This window comes from Mirounga leonina, unplaced genomic scaffold (genome assembly GCF_011800145.1).
Source record: "Mirounga leonina isolate KUSES-001 unplaced genomic scaffold, KU_Mleo_1.0 Mir_173, whole genome shotgun sequence".
Lineage (NCBI taxonomy): Eukaryota > Metazoa > Chordata > Mammalia > Carnivora > Phocidae > Mirounga > Mirounga leonina.
Window position 1 is genome coordinate 53,332,562 of NW_023270447.1, and position 27,400 is coordinate 53,359,961.

The following is a 27,400-nucleotide window of genomic DNA, read 5'->3' on the forward strand; positions in this document are numbered from 1 at the left end:
TCTTTCTTAGACAACCTATAGAGGTTAGCTGATAGTCTCAAAAAGCTTATTCAACATCCTAAGTAGGGATATATCTGAAGTATTCTAAGCTTCTTCTGGGAGACAAGTTCAAAAGGGATGAGTGAAATGCCTCCACAATTTTAATATTTTGTGCTGTTCTCTTCAACAGAAATTACTGTGTCTTCATAAAACTATTAATGTGTTACTATGTTGTAATATATGTTAGTGTTTCCGTAAATATGCTATTATTTCCTTCTGGTGATTCTTGCATGCACTGCAGTTGTTTGGGAGGCCTTGTACTTTAAAGATTTATACTTTTAAACTTACTTTTGGGGCGCCTGGGTGGCTCAGTTGTTAAGCGTCTGCCTTCGGCTCAGGTCATGATCCCAGGGTCCTGAGATAGAGCCCCGGCGGAGCGCCTGGGTGGCTCAGTCGTTAAGCCTCTGCCTTCGGCTCAGGTCATGATCCCAGGGTCCTGGGATCGAGTCCCACATCGGGCTCCCTGCTCAGCGGGAAGCCCGCTTCTCCCTCTCCCGCTCCCCCTGCTTGTGTTCCTGCTCTCGCTGTCTCTCTGTCAAATAAATAAATAAAATCTTAAAAAAAAAAAAAATCTGAGATAAAGCCCCGCATCGGGCTTCCCTGCTCAGCGGGAAGCCTGCTTCTCCCTCTCCCATGCCCCCCTGCTTGTGTTCCTGCTCTCGCTATCTCTCCATCTGTCAAATAAATAAATAAAATCTTAAAAAAAAAATTAAAAAAAAATAAACTTACTTTTGGAAAGCATGTTTGCCTCTGAGCTTCCCAAATTTTACATAGAAAGCCTACCTATTTTGTTAATTTGAAGTATTTGTAGACTGTCTATCCCAAGATACTGATTGGATTCATTTTTTCTTAATAGGTGCTGGGCTCTTGCACTATTTGGTGGAAATGGTGAGACAGGATTTGAGCAAAATTCTACTTACTCAGTGTTCAGCATTTCCATTACGTTGACTGATGAGGGTTATGAACATTTCTATGAGGTAAATAATTAAAATGGAATTTAAAAAATGTAGATATTACTTTATGCAAAAGCATGATCAGATGTTTTGTTTTCAGGTTGCTCATACCGTCTTCCAGTATTTGAAAATGCTGCAGAAGCTAGGCCCAGAAAAAAGGTAATAAGTACATATTAGAATTAGGCTAGGAATCAGTTTTAGTGTATTTTAGCCTTTAGGCTGCCAAATAGACATGCTTTAGTCCTACCATGATGGTTTTTCAGGCATTTCCTGCTTAAGTTCCTTCACTAGCTCCATATCCTGATTCTTCTACGTGTGAATACTGCATGGGAAACTTGAAACGTTAAGGGTTTACATTTATGTGGCCAATCTCTTTCTTCTCTTTTCTTGATGAAGATTCTAATAAGAAATTTAAATGTATCTTCTACTTACAATTTTCTTCTTTCACAGAATTTTTGAAGAGATTCAGAAAATTGAGGATAATGAATTTCATTACCAAGAACAGGTACTGGAAGTCAAATTCTTTTTGAATATTATCTGTGACCAAGTTGAAACTGGTGTGGACATTATTCCTCTTTTTGGAAGTGTCACTGGAGTTTTAATTCTGCCACTCTCTGTCATGTGAGTCCTAAGATGGCCTTGAGGTTATCTGAAAATTAACTCTTGTGTTTTTAAGTATGTATATTGAGTAACAGCGAGAAGATTAGGCAGATTGACACAGATCATGTTGTGTGACAATCATTTTATGTATGTACTCATCCATCTGTCTATCCTTTTGATAAACATTCATGGAGAACTTGCTATGGTACTTGATACTTTGGGAATTCTAATATTATGAAGACATTCTACAGGATAATTCTGTAGTAATTACCATATGTACTATTAGAAATGGTGTGCTTTATGATTTAAGGGCAAGGAGAGCACTTGCCTTGATCTGAATAGAAACAGGGAAGGCTCCATGGATGTTGGTAAATTTGAATTGAGTTCAGCATTAAAAAAGAGATAAGGTTTGGATACATTATCAGCAATGAGAAAAACACAAGTAAGGAACTCTGGGTTATTGTGAAAAACTAAATGATATATGTATCTTTGAAGGGAAGGTATTATATAAGGCTGAAAGGTCAGGAGTTTGAAACAGGGTTTCTTTAAAACCCTTTTTGTGTCTTGGATCCCTTTGGAAATCTGTTGAATCTTCAGAATAGTATTTCATCCCTTCACCTTTTTAATCTCTCAGAAAAATTGTCATAGTGGTACAGTGACCACCGCTTTATCCCTCACCTAGATTCACCAGCTGTTAATAGTTTTCCGTATTTTCTGTCCTCTCTCTCTTTCTTTATATATGTATGTGCATGTATGCATCTTTTTCCCGAAACATTGAGATTTAATTACAGATATCATGATACTTCACCTCTAAATGTTTTTTAGCATGTATCTGCTACACAAATGTATTCTCTTGCATAAACCTCACTAAAATTTTCACACCCAGGAAATTACATTGAAACAATATTGTTAAATATTATACAAACCAGGGGTGCCTGGGTGGTTCAGTCAGTTAAGCTTCCGACTGTTGGTCTCAGCTCAGGTCTTGATCTCAGAGTCATGAGTTCAAGCCCTGCATTGGACTCCACGCTGGGTGTGGAGCCTACTTTAAAAAAACAAACAAACAAACAAATATATATATATATATATTATATATATATATATAAGTATATATATATTATATATATATAAAATGCAATTCATAAAATAGTGTTTCTAAGTGAATAAAATAAAATACAGTAGTTTTTGAAGGAATACTGAAATAAAGTACTCAAAATGGTAAAAAAAAATAGTACTGTATCTTTATTAACATTAAATAACAAGGTCTAGCGGTAGTTCTAACAATTATTTCAGTTTTAAGTAGCAGTGAGTTTGAGATATCTGCAACAACTATATTCTGATTCTTTTTTTTTCTAAGATTTTATTTATTTATTTGAGAGTGCACGTGCAGGGGGTAGGGGGCAGAGGGAGAGGGAGAAGCAGACTCCCTGCTGAGCTCAGTGTGGGGCTTGATATGGGGCTCGAACCCAGGACTCTAAGATCATGACCTGCGCTGAAGGCGGATGCTTAATCGACTGAGCCACCGAGGCGCCCCACTATATTGTGATTTTTATTGGTTAGTCATAGATGCTGCTAATACAAGTATGGTTTGTACATATATTCGTGATAGAATAAAAATGCTAATTTAGAGGTTAGTGAAAATAAATATGTAATTTCTTCCCAGCCAATTCATGCACATACACACTCCTGAATTTGTCCATTGATATATCTTGTGGGAAGTGTCTGTGGACCCTGGATTAAAAACCCCTGATTTAGAACTGCTTCATAGAGCATCTTGAAGCTGCCTTTTTGGATCATCACCAGAGATGATTTCCTGAATTTCTACTATAGGTAGAGAAGATTTAGGTACATGAGGACAAGGTCACAAAAACTGTAAGCTTCCAGTTGCTGTTGTAATCTGCTCTGTATTCTTGAATCATTGAAATAGAACTAAAAATCTTATTCTATGAAAACAGGCTGCTTTGACACACCTATTGGCCATTACAGAGCCCTGTAGACACTCCTCCCTATAAGTGGACTGATAAGCATAGAACTCCACAAGTGCTGTCACCTACCTTACCAGGAGTAATGTTGTTCAGTGTCCTTATCAGCTGTGGTGGCACCATGTAGGGCAGAACTATGGCAGGGAAGGAGTGGGATCAAGAATTGTGGACTACACCCGTAAGTGATACCCAGATTCCTTTTTTGGGGATCAGCTTTTCAGCATTGGTTGAGTGATATTTTTGTTCTGTCCCTCCAGTTTCTTAGCAAATCATTTCAAAATGTCTTTTTACTGACATCTCCCATTTTTGTAGCTCCTCATTTTTTTACCGTTAGCAATATTCATGAATACTTGTCTGGATTTTAAAACATGAGCCCAGGGGCGCCTGGGTGGCGCAGTTGTTAAGCGTCTGCCTTCAGCTTGAGTCGTGATCCCAGGGTCTTGGGATTGAGCTCCACACCGGGCTCCCCGCTCTGCAGGAAGTCTGCTTCTCCCTCTCCCACTTCCCCGGCTTGTGTTCCCTCTCTCGCTGTGTCTCTCTCTGTCAAATAAATAAAATCTTTAAAAAAATAAAAAATAAAACATGAGCCCAAGACATCTTAGATTAAAACCTAATCAGTGCAAAGTGAGAACAAATCAGAAAGGTCTATATCTCTGTGAGAACTGCTAAGTTAACTCAAGTAGCTCAGCTTATTTTGGCTTTTATTTTATTTATTTCTTATTTATTTATTCTTAAAGATTTTATTTATTTATTCTTAAAGATTTTATTTATTTATTTGACAGAGAAGAGACACAGTGAGAGAGGGAACACAAGCAGGAGGAGTGGGAGAGGGAGAAACAGGCTTCCCACGGAGTAGGGAGCCCGATGTGGGCTTGATCCCAGGACCCTGGGATCATGACCTGAGCCGAAGGCAGACGCTTAATGACTGAGCCAACCAGGCGCCCCATTATTTCGGCTTTTATAAATTTCTGTTTTTTTAGCAAAGTTGGAATGTCTCGTCTCCTCTTTAGACTTTTCCTGGTCTTCATCAATAAAGACAAATAAGAATGCCCTTTTCAAACTATTCAAATCAGTCTTATTTAAGTAAGATATTTATTTAAGATTTTACTTATTAGAGAGAGCACGAGCCAGGGGTGAGGGGCAGAGGGAGAGGGAGAAGCAGACTCTCTACTGAGCAGGGATGTGGGACTCATGACCTGAGCCAAAGACAGCTGCTCAACTGACTGAGCCACCCAGGCGCCCTTAATTAAGAAATTAAAAAAAATTATTTCCCATAGGAACTTGGACTCAATATGTCTTATAAATCAACAGTATGAACTGGGTGTTTAAGTGCTTTTCTGTAGGCAGAAAAACAGAAATAATGTAATAATAAGGCAGGAAGAGTTTGTAGTAGATAAAAAATTAGAGGACAGACAATAACAAGTGTTGGAGAAGAAATAGAGAAATTAGAGCCCTCATACATTGCTGGTGGGAATTACAAAGTGGTGTAGCTGCTTTGGAAAACAGTTTGGCAGTTCCTTAAAAAGCTAAACAATTACCATATGAGCTCTACTGTTAAGTTCTTCTAGGTATACACCCAAGAGAATTGAAAACATATCCACACAAATACTTGTACACAAGTATTTCTTTTTTTTTTTTTAAGATTTTATTTATTTATTTGACAGAGAGAGATACAGCAAGAGAGGGAACACAAGCAGGGGGCGTGGGGGAGGGAGAAGCAGTCTCCCCACTGAGCAGGGAGCCCGATGTGGGACTCAATCCCAGGATCCTGGGATCATGACCTGAGCCGAAGGCAGACGCCTAACGACTGAGCCACCCAGGCGCCCTGTACACAAGTATTTCTAGTAGCAGTATTCAGTATAGCCCGAAAATGGAAACGCCCAAATGTCAGCGAATGCATGGTTAAACAAAATATGCACACTATGGAATATTATTCAGCCACAAAAAGGAATGAAGCACTGATTCATGCTACAACATGGATGAACCTTGGAAACATGCTAAGTGAAAGAAACTAGTCACTACAGGTCACGTGTTATATGATTCCATTTATATGAAATTTCCAGAGTAGGTAAATCCATAGAGATACAGCACAGACTGGTGGTTGCCAGTGGCTAGGGGGAGTGGGTAGTAGGGATTGAATGCTTAATGGATATGGGAGTTTCCTTTTGGAGCAATGAAAATATTCTCCAACTGATAGTGGTGATGATTGTATAACTTTGTGAATATCCTAACCACTAAATTGTGTACTTTATTCTAAATTTTATTTCATTTTTAATTGTGTACTTTAGAAGTGTGAATTTTATGATATGTGAATTACATCTTTAAAAAAAATGAAAGAATAGCATTTAAGTGTTTTTCTTAGTACCTGCTCCATTGCCTTGGCTCTGGAGATATGCTTTTAGCCAGGGTCCTTAGTGTTTTCTCATAGGAAATACTTTGAATCATTCAATTTTGTTGCATACTGACCAGAGCAGTTAATTTATAAGTAAGTGGCTGGTGAGAATAACTTACTTAAAAAAAGAATGAGAACAGAATAGGAAGAATAATTTTAAATAATAATAGCACCTGGGTGACTGGTCAACTTGATGATTCAGGAATGTTTCCTGAATTGGGAAGTGGGACAGAAAAAGCTAACAATCTTTCCTTATTTTTTCTTATTCTATTTTTATGTGATAATATAGTAGATAACATATACCTATGGTCTCTAGTTTGATGTATGCATGTCTCTTTTCTGCTCCATGAATGCAGTAACCTTCACTTCTCTTCTGTCTACCATTAGATGAGAGAACAACCCATACTGTCTGGTAAAGGACTGGGTAGTGTGGTATTTTGGAAAGAGTGTTTGCTGCTACATTAGGAGTCCTGAGTTCTGGTGTCTGCTCTGCCTGTTATTTACTGTGTGACTTTGGGCAAGTCTCCTGATCAATCTGAGTGTATTTCCTCAGAAAATGTGGGAATAGAACCACTTGGTATCTGAAGGACTTGTCAGTTTTAAGATTCTGAACGTCTAGGTGCTCAATTTGTACTTAAATTGATTGCTTTCCTCTGAAAAAGAATTTTCACTTCATAGGTTATAGAACTTGTGGTTATTCTTTCAGTTTTAAATTGAGGAAATATACTGATTAATTTCTTATATCAAGACTTTTATCTAATGACACATTTTGATTTCTACATTGATTTGATTCATGTTTACAGATAGTTCTGGTTGATAGTGCTATAGTGATAAAATGATGAAGACCCTGTCTTTAAGGACATCAGTCATATGGGGCACTTATAAACAAGCATTTACAGTTCAGTGTTGTAATGCTCTCGTGATGAAGCTGTGACATGATTAGACCCTAGTGTGTTGTAGGGCTCAGGATGGGGATTGGAGGGGTGTCAGGTTAAATTCCTTAAGGTGGTAAGTTTTCTCTGGCTAAATTTTCTTAGCATTTCAAGCATCAAATTCCCCCCTCCTTTTTTTCTTTTTTTAAAGTAATAGCTATGTCCAGCATAGGGCTTGAGTGAGCACCAAATTCTTGAACTAAAATTATATCTGCTCAGTATATTTTTGTTCAGAAGCTTTTGGTTTCATTGTTAAAAAAAAGAGAAAAATTATTTCTATTTTGTGGTAAATTAAGAATAATGGAAGTTTCTGGTGTGAAATAAGTCTCTCTTTACAGACAGATCCAGTTGAGTATGTGGAAAATATGTGTGAAAACATGCAGCTGTACCCACTACAGGACTTTCTCACTGGAGATCAGCTTCTTTTTGAATACAAGCCAGAAGTAAGGAGGTTTCATTTCTAAGAGTTACTTTTACACAAAGAGGAGGGGAGAAAGTGCAGAGATATACTTAAGAACTGTGGGAATGTAGAAAACTTGGTTAAATTTGTCAAATTTTTTTGTTTAAATGGAAGAAATATCAGTAGTTTTGTGAGTAATTTTTCATGATTGTTGTATATGATCATGTTTTAAATATGAGGAGAAAATCAAGTCCTTTTGTTAGGTATTACTATTGTCACTATTTTTCAAGTGTTATAACATCTACTAAAAAAGTGATTCCTAAGAATTATGTGCTTTAGTTGCTAGGCTTACTTAGAGAGTTATTTTGCTTACCTTTTAGTTCAGTTAGAGACTCTGGGCAATTACATTTTAACCATTTTGAAAATGTTTATGAGAAATGTAAGATTCTCTGAATTTGAAACATGTGACTTATAGACCATATTACATACAAATAAATACTTGGTTGGGTTTTTCCTTCCTTCCTCATTGGGAGTAAGTCATTTTGCTCCATATGAGTTCTCATGGCAGTTCTCAGTTGGTTGATTTTGCCCCCCAGGGGATATTTGTCAATGTCTGGAGACATTTCAGTTGTCATAACTGGGGGATGCTCTTGGCAGATTATCTAGTGGGTGAGAAGCCAGAAGTGGCAGCTAAACATCCTACAGTGTAAAAGACGGCACCCCATAATAAAGTATTATTTGGCCCAAGATGTTAATAATGTTGAGGTGGAGAAACCTTGATATAATAGGGTATTCAAAAATTTTAAAGATAGGGAAAGGTAAAGGAGGAAGCAGTAATCATGCATTCTTGTTATCTCCTAGGAAGATTGGGCCCAGGGGTCCAAGTATTTTATTCTGAACTGCCATTTGTTGTTTTTTCTCAAAGAAATGGTGTTTAATTGGTAGTTATGGTTCCAAACCTTACCCACAAAATCTGTTTACTCCTCTCATTGCTGAAGGATTATTAAAGGGGGCCTTGCAATGGGATCATATTACTGATTCTTGGGGATGAGGTAGTATAAGCATACTCTTTGGAATCATGTACAAACTTGTTTAGGACTTCATGTTTGTCATTTCTAGCTGTGTTATTCTGTGCATTTTTTTTTTTTAAAGGTTTTATTTATTTGAGAGAGAGAGAATGAGAGACAGAGAGCATGAGAGAGAGGAGGGTCAGAGGGAGAAGCAGACTCCCCGCCGAGCAGGGAGCCCGATGTGGGACTCGATCCCAGGACTCCAGGATCATGACCTGAGCCGAAGGCAGTCGCTCAACCAACTGAGCCACCCAGGCGCCCCTATTCTGTGCATATTATGTAATCTTTAACCCAGGGAAATTACTTAACTTTTAACAGGAGCCTGAGTATTATTTTTTATAAAATGGGTATACCTTAGAGTTGTTTTAGGATTAAAACACTACTGGGCACATAGAAAAACTTAGTAAATGAGAGCTATTTTTACTGCTAGTACTATTATTATGTAGGATTTGAGATGAACACAGTTTATAGCATTATCAAGAAACATTTGAGGGCGCCTGGGTGGCTCAGTCATTAAGCGTCTGCCTTCGGCTCAGGGCATGATCCCAGGGTCCTGGGATCGAGCCCCGCATCGGGCTCCCTGCTCAGCAGGAAGCCCGCTTCTCCCTGCTCAGCAGGAAGCCTGCTTCTCCCTCTCCCACTCCCCCTGCTGTGTTCCCTCTCTCGCTGTGCCTCTCTCTGTCAAATAAATAAATAAAATCTTTTTTTTTAAAAAAAGGAACATTTGAAACAACTAATAGACTAATGAAGTTTAATAAATTAGGGTGTTCATGATTATAGATAAAGAGTTTCATGAGCATCAAGATGCTAGGATCTTGGGGATGCCTAACATAATATGGCTTTGCCTTTTTAACAGAGATGTATTAGGTTAAAGTCGTTATTGTGTATGTCTCTCCGCCCCCCCCCCCCATTAGGTCATTGCTGAAGCCCTTAATCAGCTAGTTCCGCAAAAAGCAAATCTTGTTCTACTGTCTGGTGCTAATGAGGGAAAATGTGACCTCAAGGAGAAATGGTTTGGGACTCAGTATAGTATGGAAGGTAAAATATTTTAATAATTGTCCTACAAGTTTAGATTTATCTGACTCACCTGAGAATTTTTATTCCTTAATAATTTGTCTGATGGTTCCTATGGGAAAAAGGTATAAACTTTTTTAGAAGTTTACTTGGAGATGAACATTATTCATACTGCTTTGCAGAAAATTACTTTCTGCTATGTTTATATTTATTATAACTAGTGAAAAAAATCCTGTTTTCTGGGTAGTTTGGGGAAGAATTTCGACTGTTTTAGAAAAGTACTTTTGAAACTTCAGTGTACATATATATCACCTAGAGATCTTATTAAAATATAAATTCTTATTCACTAGCTCTGGGGTAGGGCCTGAAATCCTGCATTTCTAATAAGCTCCCAGGTGATACCAGTGCTGCTAACCACACTTTGAGTAGTAAATGGCTAGCATGCCTGGATATATTACAGTTTTCCTGAGAAAGAAGAATCGATTTGTGAAGGCTAGTTGTTAATTGGTTTGTTATTCTCAGCATTGCATTGTTTATTGGATCAGTTTGTTTTTCATTTCTACAGATGTTGAAAACTCTTGGGCTGAACTATGGAAGACTAATTTCGAATTAAATCCAGATCTTCATCTTCCAGCTGAAAATAAGTACATAGGTCAGTGAAATAGCAGTCATTATACCTAATCCGTTTATTTATCAATAAAACAAATAGCACCTGTATAGTACATTTACAAAGTATCATTTGAATTCCTATTTGAGCTTCCCAGTAACACTCTGGAGTAGGCATTACTGTTTTCTTACTTTTTTGAATGAGAAAAACTGAGGCTTAAAAAGGTAAAGTGACTTTTCCTAGACTAGTCAGTTGGTAAATGGAGAAAACAGGACTTAAATGTAGATCTTGGGACTCGCTGAAACTTTTGCTTTTTCTTGTGTAAAACAATTTATGTTTTCATTAATTTAGAGGACAAGTTTGACTTTGTGTTTTTGTTTTTTTTAGATTTTTTTATTTGTCAGAGAGATAGTGAGAGAGAGAGAGCACAAGCAGGGGGAGCAGCAGAGGGAGAGGGAGACGCAGGCTTCCCACTGAGCAAGGAGCCCGATGCAGGACTCGATCCCAGTACCCTGGGATCATGACCTGAGCCAAAGGCAGACACCTAACCGACTGAGCCATCCAGGCTCCCCAAGTTTGACTTTGTTAGAACAGAACTTTTTGTTAACTTTCAAGTGTCAATAAGGTGGATAAAAGACATTCTCATTCAAGAATGGATTTGTTTATAGATTGGTTTATACAACTATCCTGACTAAAGGTCCCTCTTACAGTTAAGACTGTCTTTGAGAAAGACAAAGAAGCAGAACGTAGAGAGATCAGAATAATCCTTAGGAAATTACAGATCTTCAGGGTTCATTTAGTTTAAGGCCAAGAGAATTTTCTTTTCTGTGTTCTACTAATTTATTATATTCTAGCATTTGAATTTGGCTTATTTTTGCCACAAAGAAAAGTTATCTAGACTTCTAAAACCAAGAACAGATTGTTGGGAATCATGTTGAATTATTTGAATGAATTATTACTCCTTTCTCTTGTTAGCCACGGACTTCATGTTGAAGGCTTTTGATTGCCCTGAGACAGAATACCCTGTTAAAATTGTGAATACTCCACAAGGTTGCCTGTGGTATAAGAAAGACAACAAATTCAAAATTCCCAAAGGTAAAATGTTTCCCTCTCTAAAAGGAGTGAAATAAGTATAGCAACTCTTTCTCCACTTGGTAGCAACCTATTTCCATTTGTCACCTGTCTCCCTTTCTCCTTCCTCTTCCAGTTGAAGATCTTTTCTAGGCTTATCTATCAGATCCATACTGTGCTCCTGTGTGGTCACAGAAATCCTTGTATACATTATAGATTCTAGGAAATAAATAAGGATTCAAGGCTAAAATGAAATTGTTTTAAAATATTTTTCTTGCAGTTAAATTAAAGCAGAGCCAGGTGTTTGACTGTCTTAGGGAATGGGTGGTGTGTTTTAAACATTTTTAAAAAGAAAATGAGAGTATGCTGAAGGAGATTATTCTTAGACACAATAGCTAGCCTATTCCAGCATTACAAATGTGAAATCTCCTCCATCACTCTCCCTCTACCATTTTGCTTTTATTGTAAAAGAATCACAGTATACAGTTAAATAGACTCCAGAGTTCTTGTCTTTAATGTGTTAGCCCAAACTGTGTTGCTTTTTTATTTTCTGTTCTTGTGCATAGCATAGGAACTTACTGAAGCAGCTTGGGATAAAAAAAAAATTCCCTTCGTTGCCATTTAACCCAGATGCCTAACCTCAACACAGTTCTGTGGCTCTCAGGAATTCTTGAGTTTATTGGGAAGGTGTTTCTTGAATTACTTATCAGTGTTTCTAAAAATGTTCTTAACATTTATTCAGCTTCCTTGGAACGTCTCTGCTATAAGTTTCTGTGAGCATTGGGATTGTTCTTTAATGTTTTTGACATGTATACCTCTGTAAACATTTTCTCTGACCAAAGCTCTTAATAAATACAGTATTCCTAGGCTCCTTTGTGTATCTATGTATCTGGCCTTCCCGCAGACTAAAGTGTGCCTTCTGGATACTACTTAGAATGGTAAATATTACCTTTTTAAAGATAACTTCAGGATAAAGATGTAACAAGGATTTAAGGGCTAGTAGTTTATTTCAGAATTTTTAGAAAACATGATGTTAGGGGCATATAGCAGATGTATAAAATATTTGAGGCCTCTGGCTTATATTTTCTTATCTTTTTTTTTTCTTTTAGCATATATACGTTTCCATCTGATTTCACCTTTGATACAGAAGTCTGCAGCAAAGTAAGCAATTGTCCTCTTTACTGGAAAATATGTTTCTATTGAAAAACTATTTTGTTTGTTTCATTCTGAATCATTCTATCATTTTCTCTATCTGTACTGAGTTGTGTATTTTTTTCTGTGGCCCAAACAAATTATTTGTATTGATATTAAACATTAAAATGGAATTGTGGCTGCTCCATTTCCAGCACCCAGTTAATAAAGCATGCTGATAGCGTAGGGTAGTCATAGTATTACTGGATTGAGAAAGTTCTTTAGAAATGAGTTTGGATTAGCTTCCAGTCTGTAATGAGAACAACTGCATCTGTTGATCCTATATTTAGAAACTGGCAAGGAATCTGATTATACTTTGTAACAAATAACTTGTTATTTATATAGATAACTGCACTGTGGGGCGTCAGAGCCTAAAATATGCCTGAATCCTAGGAGGTGCTCAAGAAATGTTAGCGTACTTCTTCCTTTCCTTTGCCGCTTCAACTGTGGAATCTAACCTTAGAATGACAGGCAGCACTAGTATTTATTAATACCACTTGAAAAAATATATCAACCGCCTCCCTTATCCTAGATTTTTGTCATTCAGAAAACCTGGGCTGCAGGGATGGCTAGAGCCTTTGGGCCAGTTGCTTTTTATGCCTTTTACATTTACCCCATTTTTCAGTATAAGCATTAACATTTTACATGTATGCATAACATGACAAAGATTGGGAAGCACTGCTGAAAGTAGGTGTTCTGTAATGTGCCTACAAAACTTGAGTCGTGGGTAAGCTGTATTTACCTTTGAACTACATTCTGGAGTAGTGTAATCATTGTCTTTCTAAAAGTGAAATTTCCTACTCCAGAGCACATTTGTTTGTGTTTATTTCTTGCCAATTAATGGTGCTGTTTGCATTTTATATTCTCAGTGTGGTCCTCTTTGATATCTTTGTCAATATCCTTACCCATAACCTTGCGGAGCCAGCTTATGAAGCAGATGTGGCCCAGCTAGAGTATAAGTTGGTAGCTGGAGAACATGGTTTAATTATTCGAGTGAAAGGATTCAACCACAAACTACCTGTAAGTACAAGTGTTCTGTTTTGCTTATAGAGAGCTTTAAATTTTATGTTTGTTGCCCCTAAAGCACCAAGTATAGAGGCTTATGCATGGGTTGCTATACATAGAAAGAAATGTTTATTAATGTGGTTTACTATGTTTTCTTGGCCGGTGACAGCTTTTGTGACTTGGGCCACACATAAGAGCAACATAGTCACTAATTACTAGCAATGCGTGCAATACAGCCTCAGCTTCTCTGCAGCCAACACTGGATAGGACAGCTTGATAGGAAGTTGTCATTACTTTCAAAATTAATATATAAATGTAATGTCCTCCCAGTTAAAGTCACATTTAGGGGCAGTGGAGATGCTGAATAAAAAATTAAGTTTATTTGGAAAAAGAAAATGTTTAAGACTACCCATGAAAATTAAAAAAAAAAAAAAAAAAGGAATCATTGCTCCACATTTCACAGTTACTGAAGATTTTAGCTCCTGAAGATCCTTTGAGTCACCAGTATTCCTACAAATACCTATTTCCAAGCTAGGCCCCTGGTAAAAACCAATGGGAAGCATTCCCTCCTATCCCTGCCCCCAAAATAGTGGATTTCATGCTTCTGTACTTAAAGTGCTTCTTTCTTTTCTTTTTAGCTACTATTTCAGCTCATTATTGACTACTTAGCGGAGTTCAGTTCCACACCAGCTGTCTTCACAATGATAACTGAGCAGTTGAAAAAGACCTACTTTAACATCCTTATCAAGCCCGAAACTCTGGCCAAGTGGGTATACATAGGATCAGCTTATATTTTGAAGGCCTGAAAGTATTTGCCTTTGTAGGGGTTAGGTGTGGGGAATGAGGCTGTAGTTTCAGTGCTATTTTTCAAACAAATTAGAATTGGCTGTGGTTTAGGAGACCATCCATTGGGTTATAGGATTTCTAAACCCAGCTTAAGTAGCTGTCTGAGTAGGACTAAAATAAGCCTACTTACTATACTTAATTAGAGACTAAAAGTAAAAAGGATTTTTTTCCCGAAGTTTGTAAGTAAATAACAGTTAAAGAAGTGCTGGTTTTGTTATAGCTCAAAATTGCTTTACTGCTAATTTTAGTATATTGGGTGTTGTGATGAGGTAGTTGAGTTAAATTGATTAACCTTTCACTTATCTGGCAAATGCAACTATCCAGAATTCAGCCAAGTTCCCAGAGGAGAGCAAAAAGGCTTCTGACAGTCTGTATAATAATGCTTAAACCCTCTGCTCATAACCCTTTGAGCTTTTCATTAGAGCCTGTTCTTTTATCCAGGGCTAATGGTAGCCTAGAATTACCTCTGTGTGAATCAGAAAAGGTACCCCTTTTGGGTGCCCGCTTTCAGCAGGTAGGAGCCTTTGTGGGAGGGAGAAAAAAGTTCCCTTTGAGCAGACACAGCCCTTTGTGCACATGGCTTGCAAGCCCCTGCTTGACCTCCTTGCTGGGCATCTAGAAATGGTAAACAGCACAATCTTATATGAAGCCCTACTTTTGACACAGTTATTTATTTATTTGTTTATTTCGTGGTCAGTTCTTTAACTTTTTAAAATTTAAATTCAATTAACATAGAATGTATTATTGGTTTCAGAGGTACAAGTCTGTGATTCATCAATCTTACATAACACCCAGTGCTCATCACATCACATGCCTTTTTTTTCTTTTTTTTTAAAAGATTTTATTTATTCATTTGACAGAGATAGACACAGCGAGAGAGGGAACACAAGCAGGGGGAGTGGGAGAGGAAGCAGGCCTCCCACAGAGTGAGGAGCCTGATGCGGGGCTCGATCCCAGGACTCTGAGATCATGACCCGAGCCGAAGGCAGATGCTTAACGACTGAGCCACCCAGGCGCCCCATCTTCTTTTTTTTTTTTTTAATTCTATTTATTTATTTGACAGAGAGAGACATAGCGAGAGAGGGAACACAAGCAGGGGGAGTGGGAGAGGGAGAAGCAGGCTTCCTGCGGAGCAGGGAGCCTGACGTGGGGCTCGATCCCAGGACCCTGGGATCATGACCTGAGCTGAAGGCAGATGCCTAATGACTGAGCCACCAGGCACCCCCACATGCCCTTCTTAATGTCCATCATTCAGTTACCCCATCCCTCCACTCCCCCTTTTGACACAGTTATAACTAAGGAGCCCATAAATGAACAAAATTCAAAAGCAGGGCAGTTGGCAGTCAGACCTGTAATCATTGATAATCTGGTCACAAAAAGTTATAAAAACTAATAAGCAAATATAAGTTGGAAAGGAGAGTTGTCTGGAACCATCAATATGATGAAAAATAGCCCTGTGTTGTGTATCCAGTAACTCCTGAATACTACTTTATTAAAATGTGGTGGACTAATATACCTATTGAAGATTTGTTATTTGCTAGATACAAAATGTTTATATGTATATATTTATTTAATTCTTTCCAAAACCCCATAATGGTAGCCATTACTATTTCCCTTGTTTTACAAATGAAGAAATTGAGTCACAGATGTTAAGCAACTTGCCAAGTTCAAATAGTTTAGTGTGAGGAGGGAGGGGAAGTGGGGGTGGTGAGGAGTTGGGGGGTGGTGAGGAATAGGGGTTAGTCTGATTCTGGCCTAGAGCCACTCTGTATACTATGTTGTCACTGCAGTAATAGATTCCCATAATGCTGGCCTCTAGTAATTAATAAAATGTTAATGAGATTTCAAATAAAAATGTAATAATTCTGAATTGGTGTGTGACTCATCTGGCAACTAATGTGAAACATTTTATTTTGCAATTGAGACAGATAAGTGAGTTGTACCAGTGAGCAAATCTATGTATAGTTTTGTATATGTAATTTTAAATGCTTTTTGGTGATTATGACATTGTTTCTCCCATCTTAAGTTATGATAGAAATTGTGTCTTTAGAAACACGTCATCCATAGAAACTTAACTGAACCTTTTTTTTACCTTAAGATTCATTTCAAAATGATGAAACTGTTTTTTTTCTGCCCTCTGAATAGAGATGTGCGGCTTTTAATCCTGGAATATGCCCGTTGGTCTATGATTGACAAGTACCGGGCTTTGATGGATGGCCTTTCCCTTGAGTCTCTGCTGAGCTTCGTCAAGGAGTTCAAATCCCAGCTCTTTGTTGAAGGCCTGGTACAAGGAAATGTCACAAGCACAGTGAGTGTGAGGTGCTCTGTTGCCCTTGGCTAGGTCTGAATGCTGTTTTGGGCTCTGGAATTGCATTAGTTCTCCAAAAAGGGAGGCTCTGTAGTTCTGACATATCATGGCCATTCGCATGCTGGGCAAGACTTCCTTAATGAGAAGACTGCTGATAATGGACAGGGCTTGGGGTGAAATGGATTTGGTAAATATACGGTATTGGTTATTTGTTGAAGATTGTGTGTGGAAACAATAGTTTAGAGATTAAAGTGGGAGCTCTGGGGTGTGGTGAGGGATGTGTATACACACACACACACACACACACACTTTGGCAGAACTTGTATATCAAGGTTGTGTGTCAAGTTAAGGAGCTTGGGCTTTATCCTGTAGTAAATGGAAAATCAGTGAAACATCTTAAAAGGGATTTGTCGTTAAGATGCAGGGACCAGTTATGAGGCTTTTATAAGAGTTGACATGACTCCAGAGTATATGAAGTATCCAGAGTAGTCAAAGTCATAGAACAGAAAGTGGAATTGTGGTTACCAAGGGTTGGGAAGATGTAAAAAAGGGGGAGTAGTTTTATGGGTATAGAATTTCAGTTTTGCAAGGTGAGGAAGTTCTGGAGTTCCGTTTTACAACATTGTAAATATACTTAACACTCTGGAACTGTACACTTAAAAATGGTTAAGATACTGAACTTTGTTATGTGCTTTTACCACACACGCGCACACACACACACACACATTGAAGCGAAAAATGATGAAGCTGAGGCTAGGCAAAGTAAATGAAAGAAATAGTGAGGTAGAGAATGGCCAAAACTTAGTGACTAGTTGGATATGGGGGTGTTAGAGAAGGGAGGGGTTTAAGATGTTGCCTGGATTTCTTGCTTGAACCAGTGGGTTGGTGGAGGAGTAGGAAAAATAGGTTTGGGGGATATGAGGAGTTTGTTCTGATATATATTGAGTGGGATAGGTCTGTGGATCTTTAAGGCCTCTTCCAGCTAAGAATGCTTGTTTGGGACTCTCCCTAAATTACTTGGCTGTTGACCATCTTCCTTCCTTCATGGCTTCCCAGTTTCTCAGGACTGGCCCTTTGATGGGATATATACTGGCCACTCTTGAGACTGGCTGCTGTCTCCTCTCTACTTCCTTGCTGTCTTTATTCCCCAACCCCCAAACCAGCCTTAGTTTCTTTCCTCCCCACAGAAAGAAGTTTAAAAGCTTCAACCCACATAGAGAGGAGCAGGATAGCTGCCTGCTTTTCTGAGCACAGTGGGAATTACCGGGCAGGGGTCCTTTTGGTTCAGAGGACTTAGTTCCATGAATTGCTCCAGGTAGAAACCACTGTAGAGATGAGCTGACCCCTCCTTTTATCCCCCATTTAATAGGTAAGAAAACAGCAGTCTTGAGAGGGGAGAGGATGCATTCACTTAAGTGTTAAGTGTTGTTCTATTGCTCTGTGCCACGTTCCATATTTATAGACCGAGGTTTTGAAAACACAGTCACAAGTGTCCTAGAGGACACAGCCTCGTGGGCTAACCCGAACAGTTAAGTTGAGCGTGTCGCATGTACAGGTAAACAGAATGCCAATGGGAGAACAGAGGAGGAGCTATTCAGTTGAGAGCCCTTTAATTTTCAGCAATCATAATCAATGTCGTTGACAGACTGTATCTGCTTTCCTCATGCTATCCAGGGCTTCTTAAAGAATTAGAATATTGGTATTAGTTGGTTCTGGATGAAATTAATGTCAAGAGAGCCTGCTATATTTTTTTCTCTTTCGCCTCCTAGGAATCAACGGATTTCCTGAAATACGTTGTTGAGTGAGTATTGGTTTGAGTTTTCTCTGTAGGAGTTGTATATTCCTACCAGCAGGAGGGCCTTGAGCCACAGCTCAGTTATTACTAAATCCACAATGGATGATGCTCCTTGTGGTAGGTTTTTTTGAGGCTTGTCATGTAAACAAAGTAATTCAGAAGGGACTGTGGATGGCCTGACCTCCTCTTCACAGTAGTTTGTGGGTAGGGGCAAGAGGATAAAGGCACTGCTCAGTGACCCATACTCATTCTTTTGTAGCAAGCTGAACTTCAGGCCTCTGGAGCAGGAGATGCCTGTGCAGTTCCAGGTGGTAGAGCTGCCTAGTGGCCACCATCTGTGCAAAGTGAGAGCTCTGAACAAGGGTGATGCCAACTCTGAAGTCACTGTGTACTACCAGGTCAGTTTATAGCCCCTTTACACACAGCCATCCTCATGGCTAAGTACCTTTAGGGCACTAAAGCCTGGTGGAAGGTCCAAAGTACCTGGGAGTAGTGACCCTATGACTTTCAAGGCCCTTTTGCAGTTGCCTCTGTAGTTTTTATCCTTAGGGTCATTTGTCCTTGGGAAGCAATTGCATTTAAAAATTGCTTCTGTTAGGGGCGCCTGGGTGGCTCAGTTGTTAAGCGTCTGCCTTAGGCTCAGGTCATGATCCCCAGGTCCTGGGATCGAGCCCCGCATTGGGCTCCCCGCTCCGCGGGAGGCCTGCTTCTCCCTTTCCCACTCCCCCTGCTTGCGTTCCCTCTCTCACTGTGTCTCTCTCTGTCAAGTAAATAAATAAAAAATATTAAAAAAAAAAAAATTGCTCCGGTTAGTGAAATGGGTCCTTTTTCAATCATAGGGCTTCACTGAATCATTCAACTACTAGTCCAGAGGGACAGAGACTGAAGAGTGGTTGGAAGTTCCTACGTGTTCCCCTGACAAAACCTCAAGTAGCAGGAGGACATTCGTTAAAAAGACAGTTTTGAAAAAGAGACAAAAGTAAACAGCCACGCAATCAATATATAGCAAACAGAATGACTACCAGAATCATAATTAAAAGTTTCAAAGCACCTGAGATAAAGGATTTATCACCTCTCTTTTGATGGTGAATCTGAGGTCCAGAGTCCCTTACCTGCCTGAGGTCATACTAATTGGGGCTTGAATCTATTCTTTGTGTCCTCAGATCCTGTGTTCTTTCCACACCATTCTAGAAAGGTGGGATGGGGCTTAAAATAAGGAAGAGCTTTGCAACAATCTGTTGGCCCATAGCTTGTGGTTAATCCCACCTACATCTAGGACAATGGGGACCTGTGCCCGTCCAGACTGACCTCAGACTTCCTAAACTCTGGGGCTCCTATAGTGAGCTGCTGCTATGGTTCCTGGGTGTCCTGCATGAGGAAGTCACTTCTCTGGCAGGCCCTGTGAAGATCCGCCTGTTCTGGGCTTTGGGCAGGCCTTACAGTCTCTCACCTTGTCCTTTTATTGTGTTTCTGGCCTTGGACCTAAGTCTTCCCATAGGAGAGACCTTGCTTGTCTGTGGAGCCTCTATCCCTCTGGCTATAGTTACTTAGTTTGTTTGCTTTTATCCAGTTTCTCAGCTTATTTTTTTTAAGATTTTTTTTTTTTTATATTTATTTGAGAGAGAGTGAGTGCATGAGCAGGGGGGTGGGGCAGAGGGAGAGGGAGAAGCAGACTCCCCGCTGAGCAGGGAGCACGATATAGGACTCGATCCCAGGACTCTGGGATCACGACCTGGGCCGAAGGCAGATGCTTAACCAACTTGAACCACCCAGGCGCCCTGTTCTCAGCTTATTTGAAGCTGAAATGACTACCAGGCTCCAAAGTTCCATAAATGATATGGCCTGGCCCTGCTTAGCCCTGTCCACATTTCCAGTGTTTCTGCTGCTCAAAATCTATAGTACTTTTCCTGTTATAGGTGAGATTTCATACTGTAAGACCTTGTCTGTTGAGGTGTTTTCTATCCATTACCTCTTAGCACTAGCTTCTAAAACAAGCTTTCTTTAGGGAACCACTTCCTTCCTCCCAGAGAGCATTTTGAACAGGATATCTCCTTGCCTGACTAAACAGGACTCGGGGGGCACACAGGCTTTTAGCCTCCTCCTCTAGTGAAGTGGGAAGGAACAGAAATGAGTCTGTTAGAGGAGCCTACAAGAGCCTGACTGTGGGATGTACTAGCAGCATCCTTGCTTGCTGGCCTCCTGCTCTGTTTCATTCTAACTGCATTATTTTGCTACTCTCCAGGAGAGCCAGGGTGTGGTCTCCCAAGTGTGGTATCTGCCTCTTAGGTATTTCTCTTGTTGACTGGTTTGGGTCCCTGTGTGTGGCCTTGGAAGCTTCTATTCATACCCTTTCTATCTGAGGAATCGGTCCACATACCCTTCACTGATCCCAAATATTTCCTGCTCTTCTCCTTAGGACCTTGAACTGCAAGTACTTGACTTTAGGTTTTGTCCTTCGGGTCCTTCGGGCAGGAGCTGACAGGTTGGGTATTGTTAGACTCACCTCCATGTCGGCCTGCAGTCCTGTGCAAGGGCTAAGAATACAAATAAATGATCAAGTGTGATTTCTGTCCTCACAGGCAGTCTAAGTGGGAAGGCAGATGCATCAACAAAATTGTTCAAAGTATGGCAATAGAGGGTGTGATCAGCTTTCTTGGGGGAAGAGAAGAATGGGATGGATACCTGAATAAATGGTTGCCAAGAATTCTTAAAAAAGTCCTGTAAGCTGTTGGATTTTCAGTTGGTCTGACCAACCTCTCCTTTCAGTCAGGTGCCAGGAGTCTGAAAGAATACACTCTTATGGAGCTGCTTGTGGTAAGTTGCAATAAAGGAGAGTTGATGTGTTCAGGAACCCCTGACCCACTGTGAGGACTGGCCTTTCTGCCTGGGAGCTAGGGACTTGGGAGGGGTCAGAGGCCTGTTTGGTAGGTGAGATGGTTTTTAGTATTCTCACCCGGTATGAGCATGGACAGGGCGCCTGGGCAATTTAGGAAGAAGGCAGTAAGGGAGGCTGGACTTTGGGGTTATGTGGAACACTTGGGGGTTAGAAATGGAGGTTTCTCTGCTGGGAGGAGTTGGGCTGATGGGTAGTATGTTGAATTACAGATGCACATGGAAGAGCCTTGTTTTGACTTCCTTCGAACCAAGCAGACCCTTGGGTAAGTCTGCTGGCAAAGAGCACTGAGCTCAAATAAAGGTCTGGGGCTTACTTTGCAGGCTGAGTTTTATCAGATATCCTGACTGAGCAGCCTCTCAGAGCTCGCTGGTCCTTCCATGCTTTAGAGTCATACTGACTGGTCAAAACTTCTAGAATCTGCATCTTGGACTATGATCAGGTTTTTAGTTTGGTCAAGTTCCAAAGATAAGGAAAAAAACTAGTGTGTAGTCCTCAGTTCAGGAGAGGGGTGGACACCCTAACCTGAGAATGAAGTAGATGCATACACGTTTGTGGATTTTCTTTCAGGACCTCCAGGTCCAATTAGGATGTGCAGAAACCCTTCCCACTCACCTGTAGTTTCTGAGGGCAGGGCCCTGGGGACTACCTGAGTTCACACAACTTTTCATTCTGGCTGTAGGTACCATGTTTACCCTACCTGTAGGAACACATCTGGGATTCTAGGATTCTCTGTCACCGTGGGGACTCAGGCAACTAAATACAAGTGAGTAGATGGGCCCAACTATTATTATTCTTGGCCTGGAGAGTGGGGGTTGTCGGTGCTTCCTTAAACCAGGCAACTCTGACCCAATAGGGTTTGCTTACCTTAATCACAGCTGTGGGGGGCGGGGTGGGGGGGGATGGAGGGTGGGTCATAGATGGCTTGATCCAGGATGGATCATTAATGGTTCCAGTGGTCCTAGGGGGCTTAACTCAAGTCCTTTGGTGTCCTGTGGTCACTGTGCAGGGCTTGCCAGTGTTTCCTCTCTCCAGGCAGGCCTGAGGACAAGAAAAGCAGAGATGCCTGACCTGGCATTTATGCTAGAACCAGGGTACAAGTCTTGTTGGTCCTCAGCTTTGGAGTGGTCAAACATGGGTTGTCATTGCTTCCGTGTTGAGGATATCAGAAGTTGGGCTAGAGTTAGGGGTTGGGTTCTTTTCTGTTCTCTTCTCTCACTCAGCTTAGGGGAAGGGTACTGAGGCCTGGAAGGAAATACTTCAGTCTCTTTCTTAGAAACATGCCTTAGCTTTTTTTCTCTTTTGCATTCTGCTTGAGACCAGGTTTCTGCCCCTTTTTTGGTGCAAAGTGGTGGTTTTATTAAAGCATGGGGACAGGACCCGTGGGCAGAAAGAACTGTTGCCCTCTGCTGACTTTTAATTGAAGATGTTTTGTTTCAGTTCTGAAATTGTTGATAAGAAGATAGAAGAGTTTCTTTCTAGCTTTGAGGAGAAGATCGAGAACCTCACCGAGGAAGCATTCAACACCCAGGTGAGTATGCTGGCCTGGTCTTTTGTTCCTTTGGCCAGTTTTTGAGTTTTGTAGCCCCACGTTAACGTGACCAAAATGTCTTCCTAGCTTCATCCCTCCCCATCCTGCTGGCAGGTCGCAAGTGAAGGGATCGTAGCAGGTCTGTCACAGACCAGACCAAACAGGGTCAAGTGTGTTCTGGGGCCACTGGTGTGATGTTATACCTGAGGATCTCTCTCTTTGGTGGAATAGGTCACAGCTCTGATCAAGCTGAAGGAATGCGAGGATACCCACCTTGGGGAGGAGGTGGATAGGAACTGGAACGAGGTGGTGACACAGCAGTATCTCTTTGATCGCCTTGCCCATGAGGTAGTAGTAACACAGTTTTGAGTATTAGAGCCCTGACCAGGATTCCTGATTTTGAGTCACAATCCCAAGCAAATCAATACTGTGTGGAAGAGAGCTGATCCATTTTTGTATTGGTACTGTTTTTGTGTAACATAATTGTTTTATATTTTGTATTTATATTGAGGCTCAGTACAGGATTTGTGGAGGAAAAAAGGTTTCTGCTATTTAAAGAAAATTAAGAACTTCTGGTCTTTATGGAATTCCAGCTTTATTAATTCTGGGCGTTAGGTCTTTTTGACCACTTTTAGCCCAAAGTAATAAAACCTACAAAAAGAGCTCTGGGACCTGCAGTCTAACACTCTTTGATAATATAACCCTATGTGGTAAATTAACAAAAGGACACTGAAGCAAAAGGGTCATTTAACAAGAGGTTTCAGCCCAGCTCATAAGGTGCTCCAGTTTTCCTATTAGAAGACAAACTTCTCTTCATCTGTTTCAATTGTTACTGTATTTTCTCAGGCCAGAGTATCCCTTAGCATGTACTCGAGGTATGACACTAAGGTGATGGTGGGTTTTGGCTCCGTGTGTACTACTCAGCTGTAATTACAGCGTCTACTACCCTTTCTTATTTGCCAGGGTTAACTATTGCTATGAAACACACAAAGGTGTGTCACAGAGGCTTATTTTCATCCTTCTCTGGGTGCAAAACGTTGAGGGCAACCTGAAACCTGGAAGAATAAAATGATATGCTCAGATGCTAAGCAGAACCAAAGAGTTCTGGCCTAGGGTGTGTGTTTCTTAAATAATGACCTTTTTAGAAAATGTACTGCTTGTCTTTTATAGTTTTCTTTTTTTCCTGTATTCCCTTTCCCCTGTAAGATTGAAGCACTGAAGTCATTCTCCAAATCCGACCTAGTCGACTGGTTCAAGGCTCACAGAGGACCAGGAAGTAAAATGCTCAGCGTTCACGTGAGTATGGTGAACTAAGCTGTAGCTCTGTCCTTTCCAGAGCAGTCATTTAGCCCAGTTACCACCCCCCGAGTTTGGATTGGGACTAGAAATTCTAACAGGTCTTTGCCCGTATCTGGTCAGCATATTTCTCACCTCAAGTCTTTGGCTTCTTTCAGGTTGTTGGATTTGGGAAGTATGAGCTAGAAGAGGATGGTTCCCCTTCTGGTGAGGATTCAAACTCTTCTTGTGAAGTGATGCAGCTCACCTACTTGCCATCCTCTCCTCTGCTGGTAGATTCTACCATCCCCATTACTGATATCAGGGCTTTCACATCAACACTTAACCTTCTCCCCTACCATAAAATAGTCAAATAAACTGCAGTCTTGTCGGCCTGAAGCACTGTGTATTTAAAAATGTGTTTGTATTTTATGAAGTTACACTACTACTAGTGCCATAGAATTTTTGCACTGCTATCATAGAATTTGATTTATACTCCTCCTACCCCCCACATTGTGACTAACAAACCAAGAGTTACTGTAGTGGCTGGCAGATGATAAAAAGTAGCAGGGTGTGCCAAGTTACCAAAAAGCTTGCAGGAACAGTTTGACAAGCCCTGGCCTGTCCTGGTTCCCACATGAAGAACCTTGAGAGGCCCTATGTAACTGATGTCTTAGTGCCTAAATGCTAGGTGCTAATACGTGTGTGTATGTGTGTGTGTGTGTGTGTGTGTGTTTAATGTACTTTTAAATAAAGATAGATGATAGTTCTGTAATGCCCTACAGAATGAGCCATTTGGTGCTGTGGCATTCTTTTTTGTTCGTTTCAGTGTGGGGTGGGGATCTAAAACCCTCTTCCTAAACCCTCTAAGGCAATAAAATATTTTTGGATAAAATGTTGGGAGCCCTACGTGTGCTATATGAGAGTTCAAGGAACTCTGGAGAATAGAATAGCATGGTGGGGGCTAAACACAGAGTATAAGGGAGGGTTGAGAAAAAGGATGGACCCTCCATTGTTTTAGGAGAGTCCTTGTGTAAAGCGACTTAGCTCCTGGATTCAAGGTTGCCAGATAATAAAAGAAACACGTTAAAAAAAATTTGGAAAAATTACTTTATGAAGCCTTAAGAAGCACTGAGTATAATTAAATATAGTCCAGAGTTAGATACAATTTAATAATAGTCCAATTCCAAAACAAAAGTTATAGGTGAGGGCATGAAATTTCCTAACACTTGATTTTAATACATTGCACTAAGTTTCTAAAACAACTAAGAGGAACCAATATTTACAGTAGATGGAGTATTTATGAAAAATCTGGCATCAGGTCTATATGTGTGCGTGTGTGTATATATGTGTGTGTGTGGATGTATATCTTAACAGCCGTACTAGGTGTGCAAGGTTTAAGACCGGGATTTATAAATGCTTTTCAAAGCATGGGGCTTGGGGAAAAAAGCAGATCATCTTGTTTTCAAAACCTGAAGTTTTTCTCAGGACTGAAGTCAAAATTGTAACTGCCACAGAAAAGGAAAAAAGGGAAGCTTTTCTTGCTTTAATTGTTCATCTGCATCAGAAAGTCCAGTATCCCTGAGATAGGAACCACTGCAATAAGAAGGGAGTGAATAGGTTCTCCCAAAGGAAGATTGTTGCTTAATTATGCCTATTGCCCTGGTCGTCAGATGTAAACTTTGCATTTCCCAACCTAATGCTTGGCAGCACCAAGACGTTTCAGTAATGGTTCATCGTAAACCCAACATTCTCCATCTTCATGAAATAACTGTAAAAGAAAGGGGGAGAATTCAGTTACTCACTTGCTTTGTATGTCTACAAATAATACCATACTTTTTATTATTCTATGTCTTCTCCCCCTCATTACACTAAAGTGAGTTTCAGGCAGGGACCAGGGCTCACCCTGTTCATCACTATGCTTATTTAAAAGTGGTTCACTACTTCAGCATTCACTGAAATGAATGAATGACTTACAGCTCAGAGTTCAGGGGGAATAGCAGCTGGTAGGTTGGGGCCAGCTCCCCAATCGAGCTTACCCTTGTCTCCCATTGAATTTCCTTCTCCTTCCTTTCCCGAGCTTCTGCTCTTTGTCTTTCTTCAAGTCTATGCTTGGCTTCGGTTGCTGCATCAATGTCTCTGATTTTTAAGTTGAAAGTGACATCCTTCCAAAGGCTAAAGAAAAGAAGTCAAGGCCCTGAGTACTAGATGGACAGAGGAGTTAGCAAACTTGAGACTGAAAGTCTGGAGCCTGACTGAATATAGCATAATGAGAGTGTAAGTCAAACGGTTTTAAGTGTAGTTCACAGATTGAATCTCCTTAAAGTGGTACCAAGGCAATGGAATAAAGGACAAAGAAATGGACTCAGAAGATTCCACTGCTAGTGTCAAAGGAAGAACATAGAGGATGGGCAGAAAGCTAGATATATGGTACAGACAACAGAGAAGAAAGAACACAACTGAAATCTGGGATTTTACTTTTGGCTCTATCTCTAGCTAGCTATGCAACTTTGGGGGTTCATCATTCACCTTTCTAGGGTGTGAGTTTCCTTTATTATAAACCAGAAGGGTTAGATCAGGGGAAAGAAGTGCCATTTCCGAAAAACTCCCTTGAAAAATGAAATCTAGAGAAACGGTCTGAACCAAGAGAATAAGGGTCAAGAGGTAAACTGCAGAGACTTATGGGGGTAAGAGATGTGGCTTCTTCTCAAGGCCTGGAAGATGATAACTAGGTAAGTCTAGTGTCACTTTACAAGGGAAGACACCTAGGGACCAGAGAAGTGGCCATGCTTAAGATCCCCCTGTGGTGAGGAGCAGAGCACAAATTTCTATAGATTTCCACTTATAAATACGAGCAGGCAGTCCAGGCAAGCAGACTGTTAACAAGTAGAGACAACAGTTGGGTAATCATTTGTAAGATCCTCTTCCTTCACTTAAATGCACTAATATGCTAAACAAAGAACTTCAGTGTGTGATTCTCATACCACGGATAGATCCTGATTTTACTGTAGCAAATGCGAAAGGAAAAATATGTTTGAAACCACTGGAAAATTGAATACCAACTAGATACTTGATGATATTAAGGATTTTTTTTTTTTAAGATTTTATTTGACACAGCAAGAGAGGAAACAAGACAAGCAGGGGGAGTGGGAGAGGGAGAAGCAGGCTTCTCGCTGAGCAGGGAGCCCGATGTGGGACTCGATCCCAGGACTCTGGGATCATGACCTGAGCCTAAGGCGGACACTTAACGACTGAGCCACCCAGGTGCCCCAAGGATTTGTTTTTTCAAAGTGTGATATTGTGGCTAGTGGTTTTTAAGTCACTTTAGAGATATATACTGAAATACTTTGGGATGAAATTTTTTAAAGTTTTTTGCAACAAAAGACAGGGTCTTTTGGGAACCTCACTGCCTTCTCTTAAAAACCACAAAGATGGTGGGCGCCTGGGTGGCTCAGTCAGTTAAGCGTCTGCCTTCGGCTCAGGTCATGATCCCAGG

At 40.3% G+C, this 27,400-nt stretch overlaps 2 protein-coding genes across 16 annotated transcripts in view; one reads left to right on the plus strand and one right to left on the minus strand.

Moving 5' to 3' along the window:
- The window catches only part of NRDC (nardilysin convertase), a 101,166-nt gene extending 76,845 nt beyond the window's left edge, over positions 1–24,321 (plus strand). For 2 of the 4 annotated variants that reach the window (XM_035018570.1, XM_035018568.1), the window contains 20 exons: positions 896–1,016; positions 1,093–1,151; positions 1,443–1,497; positions 7,237–7,341; positions 9,283–9,406; positions 9,948–10,034; positions 10,965–11,084; positions 12,170–12,221; positions 13,121–13,271; positions 13,895–14,022; positions 16,248–16,410; positions 18,180–18,211; positions 18,465–18,603; positions 20,972–21,019; positions 21,311–21,363; positions 21,781–21,864; positions 22,539–22,629; positions 22,861–22,977; positions 23,836–23,925; positions 24,084–24,321. In XM_035018570.1, the coding sequence (XP_034874461.1) occupies positions 896–1,016; positions 1,093–1,151; positions 1,443–1,497; positions 7,237–7,341; positions 9,283–9,406; positions 9,948–10,034; positions 10,965–11,084; positions 12,170–12,221; positions 13,121–13,271; positions 13,895–14,022; positions 16,248–16,410; positions 18,180–18,211; positions 18,465–18,603; positions 20,972–21,019; positions 21,311–21,363; positions 21,781–21,864; positions 22,539–22,629; positions 22,861–22,977; positions 23,836–23,925; positions 24,084–24,281 (2,017 nt within the window). In that variant the 3' untranslated portion in view covers positions 24,282–24,321. The remainder of the gene's footprint in view (positions 1–895; positions 1,017–1,092; positions 1,152–1,442; positions 1,498–7,236; positions 7,342–9,282; positions 9,407–9,947; positions 10,035–10,964; positions 11,085–12,169; positions 12,222–13,120; positions 13,272–13,894; positions 14,023–16,247; positions 16,411–18,179; positions 18,212–18,464; positions 18,604–20,971; positions 21,020–21,310; positions 21,364–21,780; positions 21,865–22,538; positions 22,630–22,860; positions 22,978–23,835; positions 23,926–24,083) is intronic. The other 2 variants (XR_004681674.1, XM_035018569.1) reach the window with 2 other exon arrangements.
- Positions 24,322–25,000: 679 nt separating this feature from the next.
- The window catches only part of OSBPL9 (oxysterol binding protein like 9), a 186,685-nt gene continuing 184,285 nt past the window's right edge, over positions 25,001–27,400 (minus strand). For all 12 annotated transcript variants that reach the window (XM_035018578.1, XM_035018577.1, XM_035018576.1 and 9 more), the window contains 2 exons: positions 25,944–26,079; positions 25,001–25,675 (listed from right to left, as the gene is read on the minus strand). In XM_035018578.1, the coding sequence (XP_034874469.1) occupies positions 25,601–25,675; positions 25,944–26,079 (211 nt within the window). In that variant the 3' untranslated portion in view covers positions 25,001–25,600. The remainder of the gene's footprint in view (positions 25,676–25,943; positions 26,080–27,400) is intronic.